The sequence below is a fragment of the Haemorhous mexicanus genome, chromosome 3 (assembly GCF_027477595.1).
Source record: "Haemorhous mexicanus isolate bHaeMex1 chromosome 3, bHaeMex1.pri, whole genome shotgun sequence".
NCBI lineage: Eukaryota > Metazoa > Chordata > Aves > Passeriformes > Fringillidae > Haemorhous > Haemorhous mexicanus.
In genome coordinates, this window is record NC_082343.1 from 73,211,146 (window position 1) to 73,237,152 (window position 26,007).

At 39.9% G+C, this 26,007-nt stretch overlaps 1 protein-coding gene across 3 annotated transcripts in view; it reads right to left on the reverse strand.

Annotated features, from left to right (window-relative positions):
- The window catches only part of CRYBG1 (crystallin beta-gamma domain containing 1), a 95,950-nt gene that overhangs the window by 37,685 nt on the left and 32,258 nt on the right, over nt 1–26,007 (reverse strand). Inside the window, exons 1-2 of one of the 3 annotated variants that reach the window (XM_059842349.1) lie at nt 11,151–11,289; nt 3,168–4,651 (exon numbers count right to left, since the gene is read on the reverse strand). In XM_059842349.1, coding sequence (XP_059698332.1) covers nt 3,168–4,651; nt 11,151–11,153 — 1,487 coding nt within the window. In that variant the 5' untranslated portion in view covers nt 11,154–11,289. Of the gene's footprint in view, nt 1–3,167; nt 4,652–5,851; nt 5,939–11,150; nt 11,290–26,007 lie in introns of those variants that run through there. The other 2 variants (XM_059842351.1, XM_059842348.1) reach the window with 2 other exon arrangements.

Consider the following 26,007-nt stretch of genomic DNA (forward strand, 5'->3'; position numbering starts at 1 on the left):
CTGACACGGGCTGAATTTCCTCCTCACCAGGATCTTTCATATCATTTTCTGATCAGAAGAAAAATGTACTTATCCTTTTCTTTTACCTGTATTTTCAAGAGGTAACACTAATGGCCCAATTATTTTAACAAATTCATTCCCATACTACCCTTTTGTCAACCTGTCACTTGCACTACTACATTTCAACAAAACATGTATCTTCCCTATAAAATCTGTGTCTCTCTGTATGCCCTTACACAAGCAAGTTTAATGGCTAACAGTGATACTTATCAGCCACACCTAAAACCTCTTTTAAATGAAGAGCTCACCCTCAAAGGTATAGTTTCAAGCTTTGCAAATTTATGCAGAAACAACCACTTCAACACTTTGTATTTTGTATTCTGCAGTACTTCTGCACAGCAGCAGCAGCCAAACAGCTGAGACCAAAGAGCATGAGAAAGCTCAGCCCTGCAGCTCCACTCACTACAGCTGGCCTCCTGTAATCTTTTCATTACACCTTTTTCCACACTACAAAATACTGGTTTTAAATACAGCCAAGAGACGCACTTTATTGCAAGAACTGAGTCTCCAAGCTTGTTTGAGTATCCTTTAAGCCTCCCATCTTGTATGGGGAAAAAAACTACAGCACAAATGCGTTCTTACAATCAGTCCAGTGTGGCTCATTCTTACTGATCTGCAACGCCAGGAACAAGCAGGCACAAGAGAAATACCAATGTCCTTCTCTGTGGTTACACCTTGCAGCTAAACTGTGGAAGCAAGCAGTTAAACCTCTCCCAACAGTCAAAAAGGGAAGGTGAGTCACACATCAAGCTTGCAAGTAGTGCCAAAAAAACACTGATGTCAAAATATCAGATTGAGGTGAGCAAAGAAAAATGGCATGTGAAAAGAGAAGAATAATTCAACAAGTGGGCTTAAATGTAAAGGCAACTACAAAACCATGTCTGAACATAAAGTATGACAACTGAAGCCAAGTTTTCCGCTAAGCACATCAAAGTGACTGCTGCCTGAGGTTTTATTTGCCAATTAAGATTTACCATCAACCTCATTTTAGTCTCAAATCTGACAGGTTTCCCTTTCAAAAGCTAGAAGCAAAGTATCCTGTGACTTTCAAGTTCTCCGGTACACAGACAGAAATGGAGAAAAGAGAGAAAATGCTATCTTTATTTACCGGAAACCTGCATTTCTGGAGGTGACTGGAGAAACTGACCTGTTTTGAAATTGTTTCCAAAGAAACCTGATTCCCAGAATTGGCACAATGCTATTAGTAAGAGATATCATGTATTTTTAAGGGAGAACTACTTGTATTATATAAAATCCATTTTAAAAGGAGCCAAGGAATCTCTAAGTAAATGGGTATTTTTAAACCAGAAAGGAATTAATGTGATCTAAAAATAGCTTTTTGACCTTTGAAAATGAAAAATTTATCTGTTCACAGCGATAACTACAGAATAAAAAGACACTGTCTTCTAGTAATGGCACCATCTTCCCCTTTCCCATTTTACAGCACCTTAATCCCCATCCAGGTTCATAGTTCATACATTCTAATGAATGACTAAATTATACCAGACCACCCGAGCATGTAACTCTGGCTAAAGAAATGGTGTGGTGCTGTGCTATGACAGCTATCAGATGCATCAGAAACCTTGCAGGCAACACGGCAGTCCCCACCCAGGGATAAAGTTCCTACAGCAGCAGATAAGGCCAAGACACAGCGTCACACACCCCACAAAATGGGATGAAACAGAATAGGTTATTTATTCGTTAAAATCTGGTCTTTCAGACAGGACCATCGCCTGTTACTTTAGGACTACAGTAAAAGATAATTCACCGTACGGCAAGCCCAGGAGATACACAGAGGGAATGAAATCCAGCTATGCAGGGGTTTATAACTTCATCATCACTAATGACAGTGACACAGAGAAAAAAACAATATGAAAGCTACCTTTCCACTGAAGCTGTGACGATACAAACTCAAGAGTTTAAGATTTGTGATCTATACTGCCAGATGGCAAGGCGTCACCCAGTACAAAAATGCCACAGCCTAACTTTCAGTACTAGGCTTTTTAAACTTAAGTTACAAATTAAGGACTCAGATGTAGAATATTAAAAATTGTGCAAAGGAAACTGCTCCTGTGCTTCTCAGATGTAGGAAGTATAACTGCAAACAGACGTGTCTCTTAAACCATCATGTTGAACCTCCACCTCCCTCTAGCACAAGGACAATTATCAACGCTCAATGTACCTCGGGTGGGCCTACAGGATTCAGTGTGCCCCCACATCTACAACTGAACATGTCAGAACAAGGAGTGCAACTGCACACAGCACACAGCCATGGCAACCAAACAACAGAGATGAATAATGCAAACAAATCATTGCCTGTGGATGAGAATCCAACAGTATCCAAGTAATCAATCACTGGTCTCATACTAGTGATAACAGTGAACTTTATAATTACAGCTGCTTTTTTATAATCCTAAGGAAAGCTCTGACCACCTGTTTGACAGAGACAGTTTCTTCAAGTGTAAAATCAAAAACTGAAAACTAATATATGCTTCATTCTGCAAATACCTGATGTTATTCACATGCATCAAAATTTAAGTGATTCACCCTGCACATACTTAAGAAAGCAACCATACGTATTCAAAACTTTGGAGTGTGACCTATCATATCATTTGAACAATCAAGTTCTATATTGCATACCACACTTCTTCATAAAATAATAGCAGAACTTAGGCTGCTTCATAGAAAACCTGAATACATTTCTTATTCAAAAGATTTTCACATACAAAGTCTTCAACCACATTCTGATTTGGTTACAGAGAGAAAAATAAATTAAGGTCAATGATAGATGAATTAATCTGATCCACAACGATGATGACTGAGCAGTTTTTATATATGCTAAATTATTCCATATAGTGGATGTGACAAAGACATTCCCTATCAATTTAAAACATGAAAAAATTAATTATTTTTCTAATACGTGTAGACTACAGTGCTCATTAAGTGGTAGCTTTAGTTATGGTAACTTATTTTTTTTAAGGGCAGTTTGTAACTGAAAACAATTTCGACAGATAACAGATACACAGCTAGTGTTTCCATAGAATTCTAAGCACAGATACAAGCAAAATTACAGCTACAAGGACAAGGTAAACTAGTTTGTTACTTACAGGCTAATCTTTGTCATGACTGTTCGGGAAGAATCCAAACTCTTCAGCTTTGAGGTGTCTAAATCAGAATTTGTCTGTCTCTCAGCTGACAGACACAGGTCTCCATTTTTAATCCCATCAGTATGCAAGAAAGCTCTTCCATCTGGACCATTACCATTCTTTATTGCCTTGCTATCATTTCTGCCTTCAGCAAACACCAAGTCTTCTGTCTTAGCAGCCAAAGAACCTTTGGGAGACTCCAAACTGTCTTCCCCAAAAGCCACAGGTATAGCTCCCTTTTCCACTGAAGTTCTTTTTGTCACTGGGTTAGTCTCTGGCGATGCTAAAGGTTGCCTTTTTGAAGAGTAATCTTTCACCTGACCCTTCAAACCAGTAGGGGAAATAGGTACAGTATCCGACTGATTCTTTTTATATGATCTTCTCCTTGCAGAGCCTGTGTTTGAGATCTGCTGCTTGCCCTTGTCAGCTTCAGCTTTAGATGCCCCTTTGTGAGCAGATCCAACTTTTAGGTCCTGATTACTACCTGAGAAAGAGGAATTTCTTTCAGGAGTCTGTTGAAGAGACCTCACTTTTCGCTCAGGGTTTATTATCTTGTCTGAAAACACCTCAGAATGGGCATCATCCTCAAAACCGGATTCCTCCCTTGCAGTATTCTCAGTCTGGTTTCTCTCTCCATTTGGAATGTCACTAGACGACTGAGACTTTCTCCGTTTTCCAGATCTTTTACTAGCAGATTTTTTATCCATTGTGTCCGAATCACTGCAATTTTCTTCCGATTTAAGAGTCACGGGTTCATTAAGGAGTTCCTCTGTTTTTCTTAGATAGATATCAACAGTTAACACTCTAGCAGAATATGCGTGCTCACTCGCTGCAGATTCCAACTCGTATGGCAAATCCTTTGGTTTTGCATGCCCGGGCTCCTCAGACACCCACGTGTTCACAAGCTGCTTGTGACTTAAGATACTCTTTTCTAAGTCTTCACTAGACAAATTTCTCAAGCTCTGTATGAAATCTGGAGTTGTGGAATTATTTATATCTGTGACGGTTTCTTTCTCCAGCCCCAGTGTTTCCACATTCAGGCTGCTCTCACAGAAAGAGTTTTTAATGGTTTCACTGCTGCCGCTCCAGTCTGCTGACCACTCGCTGTCAGAAGAGACTCCCCTACTGCTCCATTCCGAAATCGTATCGTGATACAGCGGTCTTACTTCCTCACTGAAATTATATTCCTGTGCCTCAGGAAGGCCACTTACGTTTCTCACTTGTTTCTCAACTTGAGGAGCTTCGTGTCCTTCTTTGAAGTGCCTACAGTACACTGCCTGGGCCCCGTGAGGAGAACCTGACCTCTCACCCTTATGACGTGAAGTGTGTTCTAGTGAACTTTTGACATTTTTCCTCTTCCCTGTACCAAACAAATTTCCAAGTCTTTCCAAAACGGGTTTCTTTTTATTTTCTTCTCTGGAAGAATCTGGAAGGTGTGAGGTGGACTACAAAAAACAAACAAACAAACAAACATTTGTTTAATGTCAAAATTGTTTCTATAATACATTTTTCTGTTCTACAACTACTCCTAAATTAAAAGGACACAGTGAATGAAACAAAACAGTTTCCTGAAAAATACTAGCTCTCAAAAAAAGAACAACAAAATCCTTGAAAAACAATTAGGACTCCATGATGTTTCTGTATGTTTTTGCCTGCATTTGTTTGCAAGTGTGCTCATCTTGCTTTATAATGGCAGCTTTATATATCCCAAATCTCAAAATTTTGCACAATTAGTTAACGTTACCCAAAACGTTACAGAAAAGCATCCTGGTGCATTCAAGATTGGGATCAAACTTCATGGCCAAAATTTTCCTTAGAAAAACAAGAGTGGAGAGTTTAACTTTCTCTCCATACTGGCTGAGTCAGTTTTCACACTTGTACCCGTAGAGAATAGTTTCAAAGGTGTAAGTCGTCTTACAATTCATACATTTCTCATTAATGAAGTTCAGTAAATATTTGGGTTATGTTTTGGTCTAAAAATCCCAGAACTCTAAAAGCCACTGCATCACTCAGTGAGCATTACTGGGTCAAATACTGCCCTGGATTACTCTTGGCGAAGTTCTGCCTTACAACTTCTAATTAACATGGTAAACAGGAAACACGCAACAGCATCGCCGAGTACACATGCATATTTGCATTTTAATACATTAGCCCTTTTTACATGCTGGTACGATGAATACTTGTTTTGGGTCATCTATTTCAAAACACCGCGAGTACTTTCTACCCCGGCGCACCAGACCTCTCGAGGAGAGCGGGTTCCCTCGGCAGCACGAACCCTGCTTCGGCAGTTTCCAACTTGTTTCCCGCTGCAGACACCCAGCTCGCCTGCCACTGTCAGTGCCCGGCGTCCCCCCCAGCGCCCAGGGCGGGACGGAGCTGAAGCCCCCGCGCCCTCCGCGCAGCCCCGCGGCCGCAGGTACGGCTGCAGAGAACCAGCCCAGCGCCACCTCACCGGAGGAGTCACGGCCCCCGTTCCGCGCGTTACCAGGGGGGTGAAGCCGCCCGAGGCTGCCGCTGTCCTCTACCATCCCAAAACGGGATAAGCAGGAGGAAGGTGCCGTGGCGGGCTTTACCGCCGCCGGCCGCACCGCATCCTCGCCTCACCTCTCCTCACTTCCCCACCCCGCCGAGTGCCCGACACTCACCACCCGGCTCGGCTCGGCGGCCCCTGCACGAATCCGCCCCACGCACGCCGCCGCTACCCGCGCGGCTGCCCCGGCGCCGGCCGTCTGCGCGCTCCGCCCCGGCCCGCCCCCGCAGCCCGCCCCGAGCCACCGCCCCGCCGCGGGCAGCGGCTCTACCTGGCCGGGCCGCCCCTCCCTGGCGCGCTGGACCGGCCCCCAGCGAGGGCCGCGGGGCAGCGGGAAGCGCGGGCGCCGCCGGCCACGGGTGAGGCCGTCGAGGGGGCGGCGGGGCGCGAGTGGGCGCCGCGCCCCGTATGTGCCCCAGCAGCCCGCGCTGCGGCTGCCGCCGCCTTGTTATTGAGGGCAAAACGCCGCCCCGGGCAAAACCGACGCCCTTTGATGTTGAGGGAAAAGCACCGAGGGTTGGAGGCGGGCTATTCGCGCCGCCGCCGCCCCGGCGAGCTGCAGCGCGGGCTGCCCGGCGTGAGCCGGCGCCCGGGCCGAGAGAGGGGCGGCGCAGGGCAGGGGCACCGGCTCGTCTCCTCCCGGCACGATGGCTGCGGGGCAGCGGAGCGTGTGGAGCGGCCGTGACCCGGCCGCCCGCCGATGCCGGGAGCAGGCGTGGCTTTCCCCCAACCCCGGGAAGCGTGCGGGGGCCGGCACCGCCCGGCCGCCGGGGCCCCTGTGGGACATCTGGGTTCAAACCCCTGCGGGGAGATGAACCCGCACCTTCCGCCTCGCACCGGCGGGCGTGGCTGGTTGCCGTCTGTGCCGCCCAACTATGCCTGCCCCGCCCGGCCGCCCCGGGCACGCCGCCCCCGGGCCGGGGACACGGCTGCCGGCGGCCAGGGCTGCCCCGCCTGCCCGCGGCCCCGTTCGGGCCGGCGTGAGAATGACTCCGCGGCCGAATGGTGCCGGCGCTCTCCCCGGGCGCTCAATTAGTATTTAATGTTTAATGAATGCTCAACAAGTCCTCTTCTAATTAAGGCTTAATGACTTATATGAAATGGAACAGCTTCAACAGGAAGGACCACGCAAGTCTCACTTCGGAGCATCTGAGGGCCCAGCGCGGAGGCGGGGGAGACACGAGGTCAGCCTGCCTGCAGCTGGCCGGGGTGCCCGGCCTGCGGTGTGTCTGGCCCCTTGGCTATTGAAGAAAATAAGGAGCTTTTTTATGGAGTCACTTCCTCCTCCAGCTGGAAAAGTGTTAAGTTAGTTATTTTTTCTTAATCAACAACCTACACAGTCTTGGCTCAAGAGAGCCACATTGAACCTATTTAACGCCAGTGAATGTGCAGCAGCAAGGCTTGTCCAAGCAAATGAAAAATACCAAAAAACATGAAAAACACAGAGCCTAAATTGGGGAAAAGGTAGAGTTGACTTATACTGCAACCTAACAGAAATCCATGGAACCCTTGTCTTTGCCTACCTCTGTTGACCAATGTCACTCATTGAACAGTTAAGCAGCTGTAGCGCTGACCAAGACCTGTGTCCTCACACAGTGATCTTCCACCACTGGCCTTCAAATAGCCAAGTCTGTGGTCATTATCTTAAGCTCAGGTTTTTGTATTGTTGGGGATTAGGTTTTATTAGACAGTGAAATAATCTGCAAATGAGAAAGTTGATGCCTGTCTTTTCCCCCTCTGAGGACTTTTTTCAACCAGTAGAACCAAAACAATTAAGTAAAGAGCAATATTAAGGGCTGCATTAAGTTCATACAGCTCAGACGGGTAAAGTGCATTAGTGATAACAAAACCAACTATAAATTTCCCTATCAGATCATGAGTAATGCAGCCCAATTACTAATTTCTTATTCTATGTATGTATTGCCAGTACTAACTAATTATAGGGAAAGGATAAGATAACAATAATGAACATTGCCAGCTAAAATAAGCAAAAATACAAAATTTTCACACTTAATGCAAGGCAATAAGGAAAGATACTGATTTCTCCCATAATTCATAATAACTAAAAGTGTGAGGAGGATGACTATATTGTTCATGCTAAAAACTGTTGGAACACCAAAACAGGGGAAGTGTAACTTTATTATGGTGTCAACTATCATATCAATAATTGGATGGAAATAGCTGTCAGTCTTCTAAAGTAGTTGGGAGTACATTATCAACCTGACCATCATTATTACACTTGCTGTCAAGTTTTTAGTTTGCAAGATTACACCTAGAAAAATTAGTTATTTGAACTGGGGATCTGGATTTCTCCCTTCCCAGCCACTGATTTTCATAAAGTCCATGGGAACTTAATTATCATTGAGACGTCTCCCCCTTTCAAATGTAGTTTAAACTACAACCAACAAGTTCAAAAGGTGTTGAATGGAAGTGAGGAGGGACAGCCAGCCAGTCCAGTCACATAAGCCTTGTTTCCTCGGGGAACAAGGCTAAAGATTTTTCCTTGATCTTGAAATAGCTGCCCTATGTAAACTGTTTTGAAGTAATTTCTTCATACAAAGTACCTTAATTATATACAGCTCTTTCAAAACACATAAAAGACCAGGTACTTGCCCTGAAGAGCTTGTATTTTAAGTCAGATAAATGTAGGTGAGCCAGTATTGCCAGTGCAAGAGGGCACAGAGACCGAGCATCCCAAGGGACTCCCAGGTGGGACCCAGCCTGCCAGAGCACAGCAAGAGAATGCTTGACTTCAGAGCACTGCATGGAAGTGTTTGATTTCAGAAAGCAAGAAATACCCTTGCTCTGCAGATCAGGCTTCTTCAATGTGCTTATGCTCAAGCATTCTTACTCTTAAAACATTAACTGCTTGAGAAATACCTGATCAAAGGCATTGGCAACTGAAAAATCTAGAGGACCTGCCATTCCTTGGACACTGTGGAGGAAGCCATTTCAAGCACTCTGCATGAACCTTGAAAGCTGTGTTCTAATCTGAAAGCAAAATGCTGCTGCCTTCTTAACCAAGAAATGTAAATTTTGTTTGTATTTATATTCATACCTGTTTATGCTAGCATTAACATATTTCCTCTGTTTTTGGCTGGGTTTTTTTTCTCATTAGCTAATGTAAGTTGCCACAGCCAAACCCCTAATTTAACAGTGCAATTAAACATGTGCTTTGCTGGTCTCCAGTGAAAAGAGCGCATAAGCTACTATGATCTGTTGAATCAAAACTTCAGGATGTGTCTTGAGGGATCAGTTGGATGTTATTTTCTTAGATGAGTTCATCTGAGTCAGCTGAACATAAATGAAAACACTTCTTAGAGCACACATTAGAGAAAAAAGCAATATTTTTACTAGTCATTAGCAACTTTGTGGTAACTAATAGATGGTAATATCTACTGTGGACAGTTCTTTAATTTAAACATTTATTTTCCAGCATATGTTCATCTTCAGAGGGGAAAAAAGCAACAAACCATTTAGTGAAGAATAAGTTTAAGCTTTATCATTCATTAGAAGGTCATAAATGACTGGATTTCAAGTAACATGAAAACTTCTGAGACCCTTCTATCTTCAACAATTCTAATAGTGTAGGACCCTTGGAAATTCATGCTGGAAAGCCAGTAATGTCAAATATCTTTAAATCACACTATTGTAATTCACCCAGCCACGAGAAACAGAAAGCCTTGAAGTTCTAGCAGTCACATGACATCCCAAAAAGTGCTTAAGCCAAAAACATTTAAATAAATAAACTATTACTCTTCAAGCTTTAGCATTCTGCAGAGACTGAGACTGAAATATATCACAATAACAGTGCCAGGCTTTGTGAGGCTGAAAATTGCTCTGGAGTATTGCTGGCTCAAAGTGCTGTGAAAATATTAGTAGAAAAACTGGAAGGAGCAATGTACAAATCAAAGCTAAGAGAGAGAAAAGTCTGAGAAGCACAAGACCCACTCGAGTCCTACAGAGAAGAGTTTTCACACTGCTCTCCTACAGGTGAGTGCCATAGCTACTGGTAGAGAGAGAAGGGGTGAGTTGCAGATGGAAATAAAGGCTTGGTGCTTATTTTCTACTTTTAAAAGCATGGGGGGGAAGATGTACTTAACAAACATTTGACTTGAGTTAATTCTTGTTGTGATTCACTGAAGGGAAAAAAAAAAGTTATATTTTAAGTTAATCTAAATGATCGCTAAACTTAACCAGTTTAACTGACCTTGCTGTCAATCATGGATTTGAATTACTTCAGTTCACTATACTCATTGTTCATTGTTTATGCTGACCCTTCACAAAGACACAAAGTGGGGTTACTATTAGGAAAATATGGCTTATGTTATTTTAACTCCCAAACTGCCTTTTGAATATGAAGAGTTTGGCATATGATGTCTAAACTTTTTTTAGCATTTATTTTAAATATACCATGTTCCAGGTTGACAATGTCCTCTTCAAAGTTAGAAAAAAAACACACTTTAAATTTAACAGGTCCTGTCTAGCATGGAATTCACTCCCTGCCTTTTCCATCTCTTTGCCTGCTATGCAGAGAGAGGATATAAATAGCAATAATTGGATTTTAAACAATTTCAGCTTTACCTGAGCAATTTGTGCAGGGAATACATTTATTTAGATTCAGGCACTTACCTGAGCAAGCAAGGGGCTATAAATGCGAGACTTGAGCAGAGTGAATTGAAACAAATGTAAGTTTTCTTAATAGTCATATTTTTACACATACTGTATTTTCTAGTAAGTCAGGGTATTTTAGTGAAACATTTCATATCTTTCAGAGAACAGGACCTGTCTGCTTCAAATTTATTTTTTCACTGTAAAAGTAGATTTTTAGTTCAAACGTACATTGAAAATTGACTATTTTGCAACAGCATATAGATTAATGAGACTAATGAGCCTGCATGTTTAATGGATTTTTTGGAAAGGAAATAATCAGCTCAAGAAGCATAGATGTATATAGAAATTATTTTATACCGTAATATTTCTTAGGTGTCAAACACCGAGATTTAGATATTGGATGTATTAGAAAAGAACAGGAAAACTGAAAGGAGCAAATCATGTAAAATCAAATGTATGGAAATTTTTCAAAAAAGCTCAGGAAAGACAAAGAAGCATTGATAAAGTGAAACAGATCCTTACACGAGTATTTAGGAGAGAAGGGAGATAAATAAGAACGGGCATGTCAGAAAAGGCATGTCTGCTCCCATCTCCTCTTCCCCAGAGCTAGTTATTTCCATAAACTAAAATCGTTCCCCCCTCCCCTTCTGTCAAGAGGAGCATCTGTTGGTTAAAGAAACGCTCTGTAAAACTAATGGAGATCAGTAGATTTTATGATTTTAAAAAAGTAACTGTGTATTAACATGAAGATTTCTGATGCGGTTTAAAAAGGGAATAAAAGAGAGTGTTGTTTGCCTTACCATGATGATGATAATTCTTTCTGCTCTTTACAGAAGAATAAACAAACTATCGTGTGTGAGATGCAGTCCTGTGTGTCAGTAACCAAACCCTTTTTCTTAGCAATCCTCCCACGCTTTAACCCCTTCTTTCTTCTGGCAGCACTCAGGTAAAAACAAGCAAAAAAAAAAAAAAAGGAAGTAATATCTGAGTAGTATCTGACTTGAGCCTTTCCAACTGATAAGTCATTTGGCAGACAAATTAAAACTATGAAAGGGGCTCAATTAGAGGATAGGAGAAAGAACTGCAGAAGGGTGGCAGCAAGTCCTTCAGTAAGCAGCTCTACATAAGCAGAGAACATGTTGCAAAGAACTACAAAGTTAGTGTTGGGCAAACGCCTTACGTGTATTAATTAACATGCAATACCAAAGCACAGAAATGCAGCAGTAGGAGAAAATATACCACACACGTTGGTTCTCACAGACCTGGTTACTGTTTTCTGATCCAAATTTAGGATGGCTAAAGAAAAAAAAAATCACCTGTGCCTCTGTGCCTTTATGCAGAAAGAGACTGATTTATGTTGGCATCCTTGGTTCTTCACCTTCCTCGGTTGGTATATTAAATCTGTATTTTTTGAGCTATTCGTGGTAAAATGGTACTATAAGAGGACTTGAAAAAACAGAAAAGAACTAGCACCAAAAGCAGGAGCAGGGATTATTCAACAATGAATAACTGAGAGAATATTTAAACTCTCCTGAACCTGAAAGACATTCACAAAAAATGTATATGCAAAAAAATAGTATTAACATAAATGATTGCACTTGCAACTCTTTGTGTTTCAGTACAAGAGAAAGTGAGGAAGTTTGATATGAGTTAGCCTCACATCTTTGCTCTCATGATTTTGAATCTTGCTGCTGGGTCAAAGCTGTATCACTAGATAATCTTCTTAGTGTAAATATTCATCAAAACTATCTCTTTCAAAGTAAAGAGTGAAAACAAACATGTGTATGTTTTGTTCTAAGAGATAGGAACTCAAAAGTACTTCTATTAAGCAATAAAGGATAAATAGCAAAAGCATTTTGGAGAGGAAGAAAGTGGCTTGGAGTTAGTTTTAAGTCTTCCTTAACCAGAAGCCACAACTAACAAATGTAACCCCTTTTTTCATTTCTGAATGCAATTCACAATGATAAATAATCTATTACGTCAGTGGTTTTGATTTAGCAGGTCTCTTTCTTCTACGCTTGTAGGTCTTTTCTGTTTTGTGAGAGTGTACAGTGTCCTGTCACTAACTCTAAATGGTATATAATGGTTAGTATAGATTTAACATAAACTGTCTAATTTAGATCCACAGCTTACTGCAACACTTACTCCTTTTAGATGAAGTATTTGTATATAGATACCAGAGACAAGAAATACAATTCTTTTTCTGCAAACTTAGGAGTATCTGTACCACAGATGGAGCAATCAGTCTCTGGAAATCAGCTCTTTCTTAAGCACCGTCAATCTTCATCTCTTCCCCATGCTTTCACACAAAATTGCTGCTGTCAATAGGAGCTCAGCGGTCTGGAAAGTCTGTGGCACTTGAAAAAGTCTAGCAGCATTACGTTAAATGATTGCAGGGCAAAAAAGAAATAATCTTACGGAGCCATTTATCTTATCAGTCTCTGCCAAAGAGGGCACTGATGTGGCTGCTCTGTGCTGGTTAACTGAGCTGGCTTTTCCTGGGCATCTCTGCATGATACTGCACATGGCCTCGCCTTGAGTCCTGTGCACATTTCTGGGCGCCACAATGTAACAAGGATATTAAGCTGTTTGAAAGCTTCCAAATTAAAGGTCACAAAAATGGTGAAGGATCTTGAGGAGAAGCTGTATGAGGAGTGGCTGAGGTCACTTGGCTTGTTCAGCCTGGAGGAGACTGAGGGGAGACCTCATTGCAGTTAAAACTTCCTCATGAGGGCAAGAGGAGGGCAGGCACTGATTTCTTCTCTGTGGTGCCCAGTGATAGGACTGAGGGAACGGCCTGAAGTTGTGTCAGGGGTGGTTTTGGTTTGATATCAGGAAAAGGTGCTTCACCCAGAGGATGGTTGGGCACAGGAACAGGCTCCCCAGGGAAGTGGTCACAGCACCAGCCTGACAAGGTTCAAGAAATGTTTGGACAGTGCTCTCGGGCACATGGTGTGACTCCTGGGGTGTCCTGTGCATGGCCAGGAGTTGGAGTTTGCCCTTCCAACTCAGGATATTTTATAATTCTATGTAGCTCAAGAGTAAGGCAGAATTTCTAATATACTCCTGTGCCCAGTGTTTCCTTTTGGCTGGCTGTAAGGGCTCAGCAGAGGAAGGTTATAGATTGTCTCACAGTATTAGGTAGGAAACCTAGGTCTCACCTGCAGTTTTAATTCAGTCTAGGGAACAGATGCCCACTAAAGCACCAAAGTGTCCTTCAGCAGCTCTAGCTCTAGATACCTAAAAGTAACTCAGGATGTAATGAAATTTATAAAACCAGAGATTTTTTTTTTGGGGGGTAGCAGATAGTCTGAAATTATAAATGGAAAAGTAAAAGCCTTTTGCTAGCAACACGGGGACTTTCCCCAGGTCAGTCACAGTAGAATATAGGCTGTCACAGGGCAAGAGGCAGAAAGCCATCCTTGTGAGCACTGTGTTACTAGGGTGAGGCCATTAAGATGTGAAAGAATAAAGACAGTAAACAAACTGCAAATTGGACTGCTAATTTGATCAAAGCCAAATTTCATAATCAACAAAGTGAACTACATGTTTAACATGCTAGCTTGATGTGATGGTCCTGTGGCAGAAAAAATTAATGTATGGTTCTGACTCTGAAAACTTCTTAGCAGAATGAAAAATGACAATACTTAATCAAAAAATTTAAATATGAAATTAATGTAGTCTCTCTTCTCCACAGAAGCTCTCATTAAATAGATTAAAATCATGTGAGGTAAATCTTATTACACCTCATACCAGGGTATCATTTGGTACCTTTCAACTGAAATGTGTCTCAAGTCAGCCCCCCAATATCAAGGTGCCCAACATAGCAGCTGTTTTGGAAAATTTGGATTTAATAGCCTGTGAACTTCAAAAAGCCCTTTTATGAAATGAATAAAGTGTTTACACTCCTTGATAACTTCTCTGATGTACAGATTTTCCATCATTTACAAATGAAGAGTTTTAAGCACAAGGAACTACTATTACTAAAATATCTTATCCTGACTTCATAAAAATCAGCTGGATACCTCATTTGACATCTGAATTACAGTACTATAACTTAGCATTTATTCCAAATAACAGTGTACACCTAAGGCTTCCGGAATTCATTAAAATTATTTCTTATAATAATTATTACAGAGAAGTGCCTCAATATTGGTTAGAATAAACTTTATGAAACCAGTATGAAGAAAATGGGAATGACTCCAAACCCACTGGTTCCTTATAGTGTTGTGGGCAAAAATGTAAATTAAGTGGAATAGTCCTTCCAACTCTTTGCTTATAAATCCACAATTACTTCCATATCGCAATATTCTCCATTAAGCAAGAGAAACTTCTAAGAGGAAATGTTCTCATGAAATGCATTTTTATTCTTAGGTGTGTTTATTTTAGCTTCCAAACAGAACTAATTAATGCAGAAAGCATTAAAATAAACATTGCATCTGTCTAGAAAACAGATACATTATTACTTATGAAGAAAAAAGGGACATACATGTTTTCCTGCTATTACAGATTAATTACGGCAGTCATGCTGCATTATGCTACTGTGCACTTCAACTGGTAAATGTTAGCTACTAAAGAGATACAACTACAACAGCATTTAAATTGCACTATTATTGGTGGATAGTTGGATGAAATTTCTAATTCCTGCTTAGTATTTAAAAACCCACATCATGTCTTACCTCTAAAAATATATTTTGTGGATGAACAATAATGCAAGAGGGAATTGGATGAAACTGGTTGAAACTGTACAGTCCAGAAACAACCAGATTTCCAGGAAATGTCAAGAAATACAGAGAGTTATTGATTCTGCACTTGAATTTCTGAAGTTATTAGTTTGGTTATAGGCCAATCCAACATACTCCACGATTGGCTTTGGTATCTATGGCTTAGAACAACAGATTTTACAAAGGTACTTTGTAAGCTAACCCTTAAAAGCATCATGACTAACCATAGTTTTAGCTACAACAGTTCTAGTGTTGGGCTCAAACTATTTTAGATATTTTCTAAATAAATTACAGCAAAACCACTCCATTAGCAGCTCCTGGAATCCCCTTTGCATAAACTCATTCCATTATTTGCTGGTGCTTTGGAATGCAGGAGGGAGGTGGCTGTCAACCATTAAAACCTGGTAGACAACAAGTGTTTCCTGTATGCAGAAGGCAGGCATGAGTCTTCTCCCCTGTTCCTAATCTACCACTTCCCTCCCACGCCTTCTTGGCACCTGTTGGGAAAGGCTGGGAATAAAAATCTCCTACTCTGTAGGGTTTTTCTCGAGCTACCTACCCTTTTCCTCTGCAGGTGACACCATAGTTTTTCTCTTCTGCAGCCGAGGCTTTCCCAGCTGGCCACACAGTGAACCTGATGAAGCTTTTCAGTTTCCCAGCTCTGCACAAGGCTCTGAACAGCAGCCAGCAACAAACACAGGGAGCTTCTCTTTTGCTTGGCAGACACTTGGGAAAAAACCCTCACAAACTGTCTACGCATCTCCCATGTTTGGGAAGTGGGAGTCTTTTTCAGGTCCAAGAGTCAGAAATTTATCTAATCAAAACTGTCTGACACACCAGACAAAAAAAGATACCCTTCGTGTTTCCAGAAGAAAAACCATCAAAACTCCCCCCAGAGAAGAGGGAGGGGAAATATCCAGAATTACATCTGATGAGCCTTTTAAAATCACAAATTTCTCCAGAGGAAACATAAAAAAACTAAAAAGATCTTCATGTTCTTTTTATCTGAACTCTGGTTGCTAAACATTTATGGCATACTTTGTCAGATTTTTCACATACTTTGTCAGATTTTTCAGACTTTTCAAAAGCTAAACTTTTTAATCTCAGTTTTCCTCTGAGACAATTATTCTTTTTTTTTAGAGAGACAAAGACACAAATCTCTCTTTTTTTTTTTTTTTCACAGCAAATATACCCTAGAAAGCAAAATGGTAAAAGGAAAAAAACAAAAAAAGGGGGAGGAGAATTGTGAAGACAGGAGAGGAAGAGAAGATAAATTTTCATTTACATTTCATAAGATATGATTCAGAGGAAATTAAGATGTCAAGCTTCCATCATAAAAAACAAAGTCAGTAGTAGAAAACATTACATTCTATTTAAATCTTTAGACATTATTTGTAACCACAACAAACTGAAAACTTATCTGGTGAAATGTTACCCCCCTGTGATTTTGAAAATTATATGAACAATACTAGTTTGTAGGAATGGTAGATTTCTTTTACAATCTTTAAATCTTATTGAAACAGTAGTTTAGGCAGTTTTGTTTTTTAAGTGGGTCATGCTTTGCTTTTGCAGATCTTGAGCCATAGCAGGTCAAGTGCTTGTTTTAAAGAGGTAAGTGAAGAAGTATTCCAGCTTATTCACTCTAATTCAGTTCTTGAGCCAATAAAACCAGAAAGATGAAGTTTTTCATGACTACCCTCTTCAAACCCCTTATTACACTGCAGCTGGCACTACAGAGCAATAAATTACACATATATATATATGCATACACACATTCCTAATTGTCACACACCTTATATAGCTTAAAAAGTGGCAAAAGCCTGGTCAGGAGGAATGGACTATTAGCAAAAGCTGTGTGTTGCAACCTCCTCAGATCTGAGGGTGCTCAGGTGTTCTGCGAGCCACCTGGTCACGTAGCATGGCAAAATGGAAAGAGGGCCACACCCAGGGAGAGAGCAGAGCTAGCTGCCAAGGTCCTGAAAACCATTCCAACACATTGCACAAGTGTGGAAATGGTACAAGAAAAGCACAATGCAGGACAAGTCCTCAGCTCCCCAGACCGCAGATCACTGCACAGCAGCCCAGCATGGAAGCCAGAAACAAATCCCTGGTGATTCAAAGTGCAGCTTCACAGGACTGTACTGACCAAGGAAAAGAGAAGGGAGGAGTATACCCTTGGGAAGAAAGCAGTAAAGTGTCAGCTGTCATCCTAAGGAAAAGTTACATACTAGCATAAGTAACACCTGTGAAATGTTGAAATTCTATGTAGCTGAGTGTCTGGCACGATGATACACAGAGGTGGGGCAGATAAAGGATGGTCAGCGATAATACCAGACTGCCTGGTGCACACTCCCATGTCACCATTACCACAGTCATTTTGTACTGTCAATGCTTGATCATTGATGACAGACCTCCTAAATAATTTGCAATGCATGAAGGGTTCATTGCCTTCCCTGGGCAATACCACACTGAGTATGTGGCTGTCCACATTATCTCACTTGTGCAAAGCGCAGACGTGTGCTGGTTTGAGAGACCTTTTATTTTGTCCCTGCTTGGGAGACTGTAGTTTATTCATTAGCCCAGCCCTGAAGACCTCAGCACTATCACATTCCAGGACGACTGCTCACATGACTTTAGGCCATCATTATTCCTCTCTAAAAGAAACACATTTTCATCCACTGCTTCCACTAAATTTGTTCACAATATTATATGCAGCATGCAATAACTCAGATGAAATTCAATTCCAAACAGAGCTGAATAGGAATACTATTCAGGATTCAGATCCAATGTAGAGTTGAACATAACCTTTTTATACTTCATCTGCATCAAGATGAATGTATTGAATTACTCAGAAGAATTGTCCAAGTGACAGCTGTCTTAAGTTGCCAGCCAAGAATAAATTAAAGCAAATTGTCTGATACAAGTTCAAGTGTTTTTAACTATATATATAAAACCCCAACAATCTCCTCAATAAACTCTGTGAGTGCTTGAAAGATGTCTATCAGAATAAGAATTTACTGGAATCCCCACCTTTAAATATATTCTGAAGGGGTGAAGGGAGCCTTCTTGACTCAGTATATCCACTGCCATCTCGAATGCCAAAGTATTAGGGTACAACATAGATTCCTCCTGCACCAATATTCCAGGACCTATGTTCCTTCTATGAAAATGATACATAACTCCATGCCATCTTCCCTCCTGTGTTGTCCCCTTCTCTAAGGCCCATGTTCATTGTCAGCTGTAGTCCTGTACACCTACAATCAACCACAGCTTAGATGCTCTCCTATTAATCTCACCAAAAAGCAGCAGGAATATAAAAGACATTTTCAAGGTCTCTCTGAGACAGCCATAATAATGGGACATAACCTAACCTAGATGTTATTTTTAGGAAATAAGAGAGTTGGTGTCTTAGCCATGTTGGAAACAGCAAAATGAAAACCTTTGTAAGTTAATACTGAAGTGAATTTGTGGTTCAAATGGGGATAAGAGGAATAATGAGCTGGGAATATGGAAAAAGAGTTGCCGACAAGGAAATTGCCATGATGCCATCAGTCTAGTCAGCAGCACAGGATTTTATTAAGCAGAGAAGTAATTTTGTTGAGCAATACTCAGATTGCTTTTGTCATGGATAGCTGAGAACCTTTCTTGTGCTGTAATTAGCCATAGATTTCCAGACTTTTTGGAAGACAAAAGGATGAGCATGTCTTCAGCAGGCTAAAGCCAAATCCCAAAAATCAGTGGACCTGATGCCCAAGCTTTTTAACATCTTGACTTCTCAGAATTTTGGTTCTCTGCCTACACAGTGAGTATGACACTGCATGTATAACTAGTTGCTTGATTCTTCTGTCTTCACTATTAGGAAACATGGCTGAGTTGAGGACACCTGTCATCTTCTTCTGTTAAAGAATCATCTCTTTTTATCCAGAGCATCTCTGCTGCAGTGTTATGAATGCTTCCTGTGTCCTGGGAAACCTGGGCAGAAAGATGCTTAACCAAAGGTTTGTATCATTATGGATACTGTAAACTAATGAATCCTTAATTCTGTTGTGTGTCTCAGATCAATCATGTTAGAAAGGCAATTCTACTATGAATCACTTTATCTTTTCGGGATGGAAATATCAGAATTGTAGTTCTTTAAGCAGAGACATAAAATAAACCTGACTTACAGCAGAATCCTAGAAAAGAACAAACCTTTTATCATGTAACTGAAAGCATTTAAAAGACAGAAACTACTGATTCAATCTTCTGAACACTCCTACTTCAATTTTTGGCTTAGCTTTCTTTACTATCTGCTGTGAATTTAATCTATTAATAATTAATTGTTCTTGATTTGTGGTTTGAGCTTGCTTTTGTGCCATCTTTTTGATCTCTCCTCTCTGGCCTTCCTCTTGTCCCCTCTTCCCTCCTCCTATCGAATCCTTAACAAAGAGCAGACACAGGTAAAGCAATGGATGTGCAATTATTACAGCCCAAAAGCAAATGGGCTTGATGTACACAAATTCCTATCACATTTCTCTTTATTATTTTTCCATAAAGCCAGACATGGTATCTAGGTTCCATCAGTGCAATAAGCCTCACCAATGCTGACTTACAACTGCAGCTGGCTGCCCAAGTGTCCTGATTCAGCATTCCTACAGGTACAACAGCACCTGTGCAGTATTAAAAGTAATATAAGGGCTCAGCTACTTCTATATTTTTAAGTATTAATGTTGAGAAAGGTCTATGTAAAGGACAGTACCATGTGTTATTAAAACTGAAAGAATTAACAAAAGCAAAGTTCAGTCCTCCACTCTTACTTAGTGCTGTTCTTGAGGAAGAGCTCACCTGCATGGGGGTTCTTGCTGGCAGGTAGTATGAAAAAGATTAGCTGGACATGCTAGGGTTAATTTTGCTTTGTTTCCATGATCCTGAGCACCCCTTTCAGTTAAATATACTTATGGTAGTCAACACTGTCATTATGTCTCTGTAGACCATGCTCCTAAATATTCTCTCTACAGAAAAAGCTTTGGTAGAAGTTATATGCAAATTATTCACCCTGTGCTTTGTGGGTTTTAACATTTGCCATGCCATTTCAGTTTACTGGTTTATGACACTATTCATCAAACACTGTGGACAAGTAAATTAATATACAGTGGCTTCTTGGAACACAAGTTTTTGTGGGAGACATCACTGTGACTTAAATTGTCAGCATTTAAATTCTGTCCAATTTCTGCATTTCCTGGCTTCCATAATGATTTCAGTACTCTCTAAATTATGGGCTTTTTCTTAATGTTTATGGTGATGTTGTGTTTTTAATTATGAATTGCATACTTATCAACTAAAATCTGAAAAAATACTTCTGTATTAATTATCTCAGAGCATGGCTCAGAGCTAAACATCTTAAAAAACTCTAAAAGTTGAAGGGACAGAGAAAATTAAATATTTGATAAGTGTATAAATACTTTGTCAACCCTATAAGAAATACTGGCATGGCCGGGGCAAAATGAAGCATCCTTTTTCACTTCCCACATTTCTCCACCCTACTCAACTAGTTTGGTTTGAGAATTTGATTACTTCCCCCCACCCATGAATTTCAAAGTAAAGACTTCAGTGTTCTTTTCCTATTAACATCACTTTCTTGTCCAAATCACATCATGGTTGCAGCCCAAGAATAGGAACAAGTTGTGTGACAATAAAGAATTACTGTGCTGGTCAGCACTACAGCATCCTTTGAAAAGCCATACAGACAATGAATAATGTAGCTGTTCTGGGTGTTGTCAAAGAACTCTCATGTGACCCATGCTTCACCACATCTGTTCTTTTTCCATCCTCTCTATATACTGTTTTCTTCAACTGATACAAATACATCAGGACAGCAATGCCAAAGCCATGGCTTATGAATAATATCTCCCAAAAATCCTTCAGCTCATATCTACATTTAAATATATACCCATACATCTCTGTATATGTTTATAAATAAAAATATAAATAAAATTACTACACATATTTTAGCCTATAAAATATTTATTGCTGTATTTTTGATTTATTTAAATGAAAGAAATGTATTTATTCAGATTTCCCATAAATTAGCGAACCAGAGGCACAGCACATGTAGGTAACTCTCACAAGCAGACCTGTCTACATCAAGAACTTAAAAGTTATACTTGAAATTTAAAACATGGGAAGCTACTCTCTCCTCTGCAGGGATAATAATGGGGAGCAACATGATTAAAAAGTAGCCCTAGCAGAGTGAGCACAAATATAAGTAACTGAAAAGGGAGTAAGTGAATGTCAGCTTTGTGTAGGGATTATCAAGGGATTTTGAATCTATGTGTCTATTGGCAAGGGAGAATTCCTAGTAGAAAAAAAAATAAAAAAGGAGAAAGATAAAAGGAAAGGAAAATTATTCAACTGGTTAAACCTGGGAGGGAGAAGGAAAGTGTGACCATTATTTCAGAGAAACAAGTTACACTCGGGGAAGGATGGTGGCTGGAACCACCACTCAGTAGCAAACGACCTGTCTGCACTGAACACGCACTCTCAGAGAGGTGCACAACCACCCTGAGTAGCCCTTGCCATATTTCCCACATAAGGAATAACAGTAATTTTACCAGTAATTTTTATAACACAACAGTTACACCAAAGAAGAGAAAAAAAAAAATGAGCATAAGTGTAGTTAAACACATAAAAACTTTGGCAAGAATCCAGACATGCAGCAGAGCACTGAGCAGGCTTTTTTCCCTGTCTTTTTCCAGGTAATACGAAAAAAATTTGTCCTGCTGCAACATTTAATTATCTGGAAAGATATAACCTATTCCAAACAGCTGAGGGAGGAACAATCTAGATTAACAATCTAGATTATAAAAGAAAACAAAACAAAACCAAGGAGAAACCCAGCCCCCTGATTCACCTAGGCCTCTCTTAGGTGACTGCCTCCCTCTAACTCCCCTTCACCTCAAAAGTAAAAGATACTACAGTGTCATAAAATTTCCCCTCCTTTTCTCCCTTCAGTCTTTGCACAAGGCAGGTTTGTGTTCTCTTAAAATGGTGGGGTCTTTTCTCCTTTGAGAAAACCAGCACCAGCAAATATTGTCAGCCCCTGCATGACTCATTCTGTAGGACCTTGGCTACCAGGTTTTGTTTAGCTTTCTGATTCCAAGCTGGAGAAGGAGGCCTTCTCTTCTTTCAGTCTCAAATTCTGGGAGGAGATTGGTTAACCACTGAAAGGCCTTATCTATTAAAAATTTGGGTGAACCTTAAGGCAACGACTTGTTCTCCTCTCACCTATCCATGAACTGATAATTTTGTTGTCTGTTACTTTAGTAAATGACTCACCTGCTTTTTCACTTACTTGGTATGGAAGTTTATCAACTGACAGTATAAAATGCTTTGTTCCTGCCATTTAAACATAACTCTGGGAGGTAATTTAGTAACCCCATGGATCCCAAACAGACTTTAGGTTTTATTATTTCTTGAGAAAATGTAAAAAAAAAGAAGTATGATAAGCTAGGCTGAACATCTTGCTAACATTTCTCTGAGCAAGGCAGACAGAAATTAAAGAAGCAGATGAGGAGTCCTAACATGAAAATATCTTAGACCTTGATGAACTATCATCTTGAAAGATGAGTTAAAAGAGCAGGAGGAATTAGGGATCTGCATATCTGCTGTCTCAGGAATATGGCAAAGGCAGCGATAGAATAAACTCATTTAATCCAGTAATTTGACACAGAATCAAAATGGGCTTCCATAGCCACACCTGGGTGTTAGAAGTACTCCACCCAGTTTTCTTCAATGAATATTCATGTCACAGAACTGAATCTTTGTGTGAAAGGCAGTGGCTGTGTTCAGGTAGCAAGTAGGTGTGAGAACTCTTATCTAGATGAAGAAGCCTGAGAAACCTTTGGACAGGTACCTGGTTATAAATCTGAAAATATGACTAATCAACACCTGAATATAAGAGCAGAGACAGCATTATAGCACACAGATGTGACTTAGAAAAAAAGATGTTGAAACCTAAGTATGTCACATGGAATTTTAAAGTCTAGATTTTTGTGTTCATTATTCCTAATGCAGAGGAAATATATAAATAATGAAGCAATACAAACTCTATTTCCATTCACTCATTTTACTATCAGCAGAAGCCAATCTAAATTTGAAAATGTTCTCCAGGGGAATAAATGCCTTTCAGTGCAACTGTAAAGAAACCTATCAGCTTAACACGTGTTTGTCTTTAAATACATAATTTAAGGTCATTTGAGTTTGCCATAGCACAGGTAAGACCTTCACCCTTGGTATCCGTATTTTGTCACTGCTGAAGCTGCATGACTACAAAACACACATGTCATCCATGATTTGGTTCTCAAACTGAATTATTATTTATCCAAAGAAAATTAAATGAGTCAAACATTCAGGAAGTTGTTTCTTCGTTCATAGTGAGAACACTGGCCACATTCTTTTTATATCTAAAAGATATAAAAAACAAATAATAAAATCATGGCCACAGCTATCTACTTCATGCAGTATAGGCTATATGACAGCTCAATCAATCTTCAACGTGAATCTACACAGACATCTTAGATATAAACAGGAATCTAAGAAAGCCATTCTCCCTTCACTTGCAAACAAACTCAAGGATACCAAATGCTCCTATTTAGCTTCAATTAGTGAAACTGGAAAATGTAACCAGTGATGTAATGCATTATTTGGGAAAAGGAATAAACTGAGTTTTAGAATCTAGAAATACTATATTTTGTGGATCTGACATCTTGAAATTATTTCTGAGGGATTTTTAATGTTTAATAATGTGTTATCAAATGTCTTTTTGCCAAAATACCAGAAGAAAAAAGCTAATCTTCGATTTCATGAAACAAATGTTTTGCACATTAAATAGCACAGGACTAGAAAGTCAAGAATCACACAGAATCACAGAATATTCTGAGTTAGAAGGGACTCAAGGATAAATGAGTCCAACCTTTAAGTGAATGCCCTATAAGGGGATCAAACCCAAAAATGAAACATATACTCAAATTTGTATGATTTTTAATTTCTCATAGATCCAGTTACCTCCAGTGACTTAATAAACATAAGCGATTTGTATTTTTATATGAGCACTCTGAAATCTCTCTTTCATTGTTATATAATTATTTTTGGTTGTTCTGACATTTTTGGTTGTTCTGTTCCATCAGAAGCTTACAATAAACAAAATTATAGATTCCAGAAGGCCTTGCAAAGGGAAAGAAAGTGGAAATCTCTACAGAACCAGAAGCACATCTGAATCAACACCAGAAGTATTTGATGAGAAAGAAATATTGTCACAGAAGGATGCCTCTCTTTTCCTAAGAAAATGATGTAGTGAAAAGAAGTATTTTTTGCCTTATGATTTGGGCAACACAACATTTACTCATTGAGTACTACTATCAAGCAAGTAATCTTAAACATTTTTTAATATCCTTCTGTTTTACTATCACTGTGGAAGTCAAACAAAAAGAAAGAGAAACAAAGTTGCTACATCAAGAACAGTTGCTGTGAAGTACAGGAAGAGGCGAGAAGAAGATTTGTTAAACAATCCTGGAAGATTGTTTAACAAGATGAAGAAGATGAAAAGGGAAAACCAGGGTATACTAAGATAGAAGTTTATTATAGACTAGCTTTTTGGGTGGAGAGAAGTTGTGTTTTTTGATCACACAAGGGAAGCATCCAAAAGGACAGAACCTGATGGCTTTAATTACTTCTTGAAATTAATTATTTTTTTTTTCTGTTGAAAAATAAATACAAGAAGGAGACAGTCCAACAAGTTCTTGGAATACGCTGGGGACAGCTTTTTCTTTAGAAGGCAAAGAAAACCATTAAGGGAGTGGCTATTTTAGATCTTCTGCTGACTAGTAGGGCACGAACCGGCTGAGAGTGAAAGGCAATCCAGGTGAACATGAACACCATCATTTCATAGTCACTACCATAAAAAAGGAAAGAAGCAAAATCAAATAACTTTTTTTTTTCCCCAGAAAACAAACACGAAATTTTATGAGCTCCAAAGACTGATAAGCAAGATTTTGTAGGAAGACTGTTTAATTAACAAAAGAATGTAGGAGAGCTTGTCTTAGTCATTGCTGGAGTCAGTTCTTAATTACCCAAGGTAAAGGGAATAATATGAATTAAGCAGAAACAGAGGATAAAACAAATTAGTCTGGGTACATTATTCTGCAAGACTCTACTCAGTACATTTACCTTTGAAAGGCTTATGAACAGATTTCCATAGAAAGCACAGCAACAGAGAGCCTGATGCAAACTGCTTATGTTTTCTAATCCACCGTTTTCTACCACTCTCCTACAAGAAATGCTGGGGGAAGGCAGGGCTTCCTTAAATACCAGTCCCCATAAACCATCTGTCATCAGCAGGTGACTGTGTTATTACACACATTAGGAGATTATCCCAATACAAAAGAAACTGCTGAATTCACACACACACACACATCCCCCAGGCAATTTCCTTGATTTTTATAATTTATCTTACAATCAGACTTTTGCATTATACATCAAAGTATAAAATTATGTGGCCTAGTCTCACTCACTTTCAGAAGCTTCACTTAAAAGGTTTTAAATGTTCTTAGTAAAAATGGACTGGTTCCAGGTTAGAGAAATGACACCCTAACAGTTTAATTTAGCTGTAAGTATGAACAAATTTTTCCAGAAGAAGAACTAAATGCCAACTCAGAGCTTTCTAAGCAACAGCTGAAGCCTCCTATTCCTCCTATTTCCACTGAAAAATATAAAACGTCTACTTGCTTTTCTAGAAGTCTCTGGAAGAAGCTAATATACAAGACAGCAATAGGGTGAACAGCAATTTTTTTGGGTGGAAAGCCAATTTCACAGCTAGCTCTTCTACAATGGAATGTCATCCCAGCACAGTAAATGTGCCATTTTGCTGTTTTGTGAACAACTGAGATCTTTTTGTAGA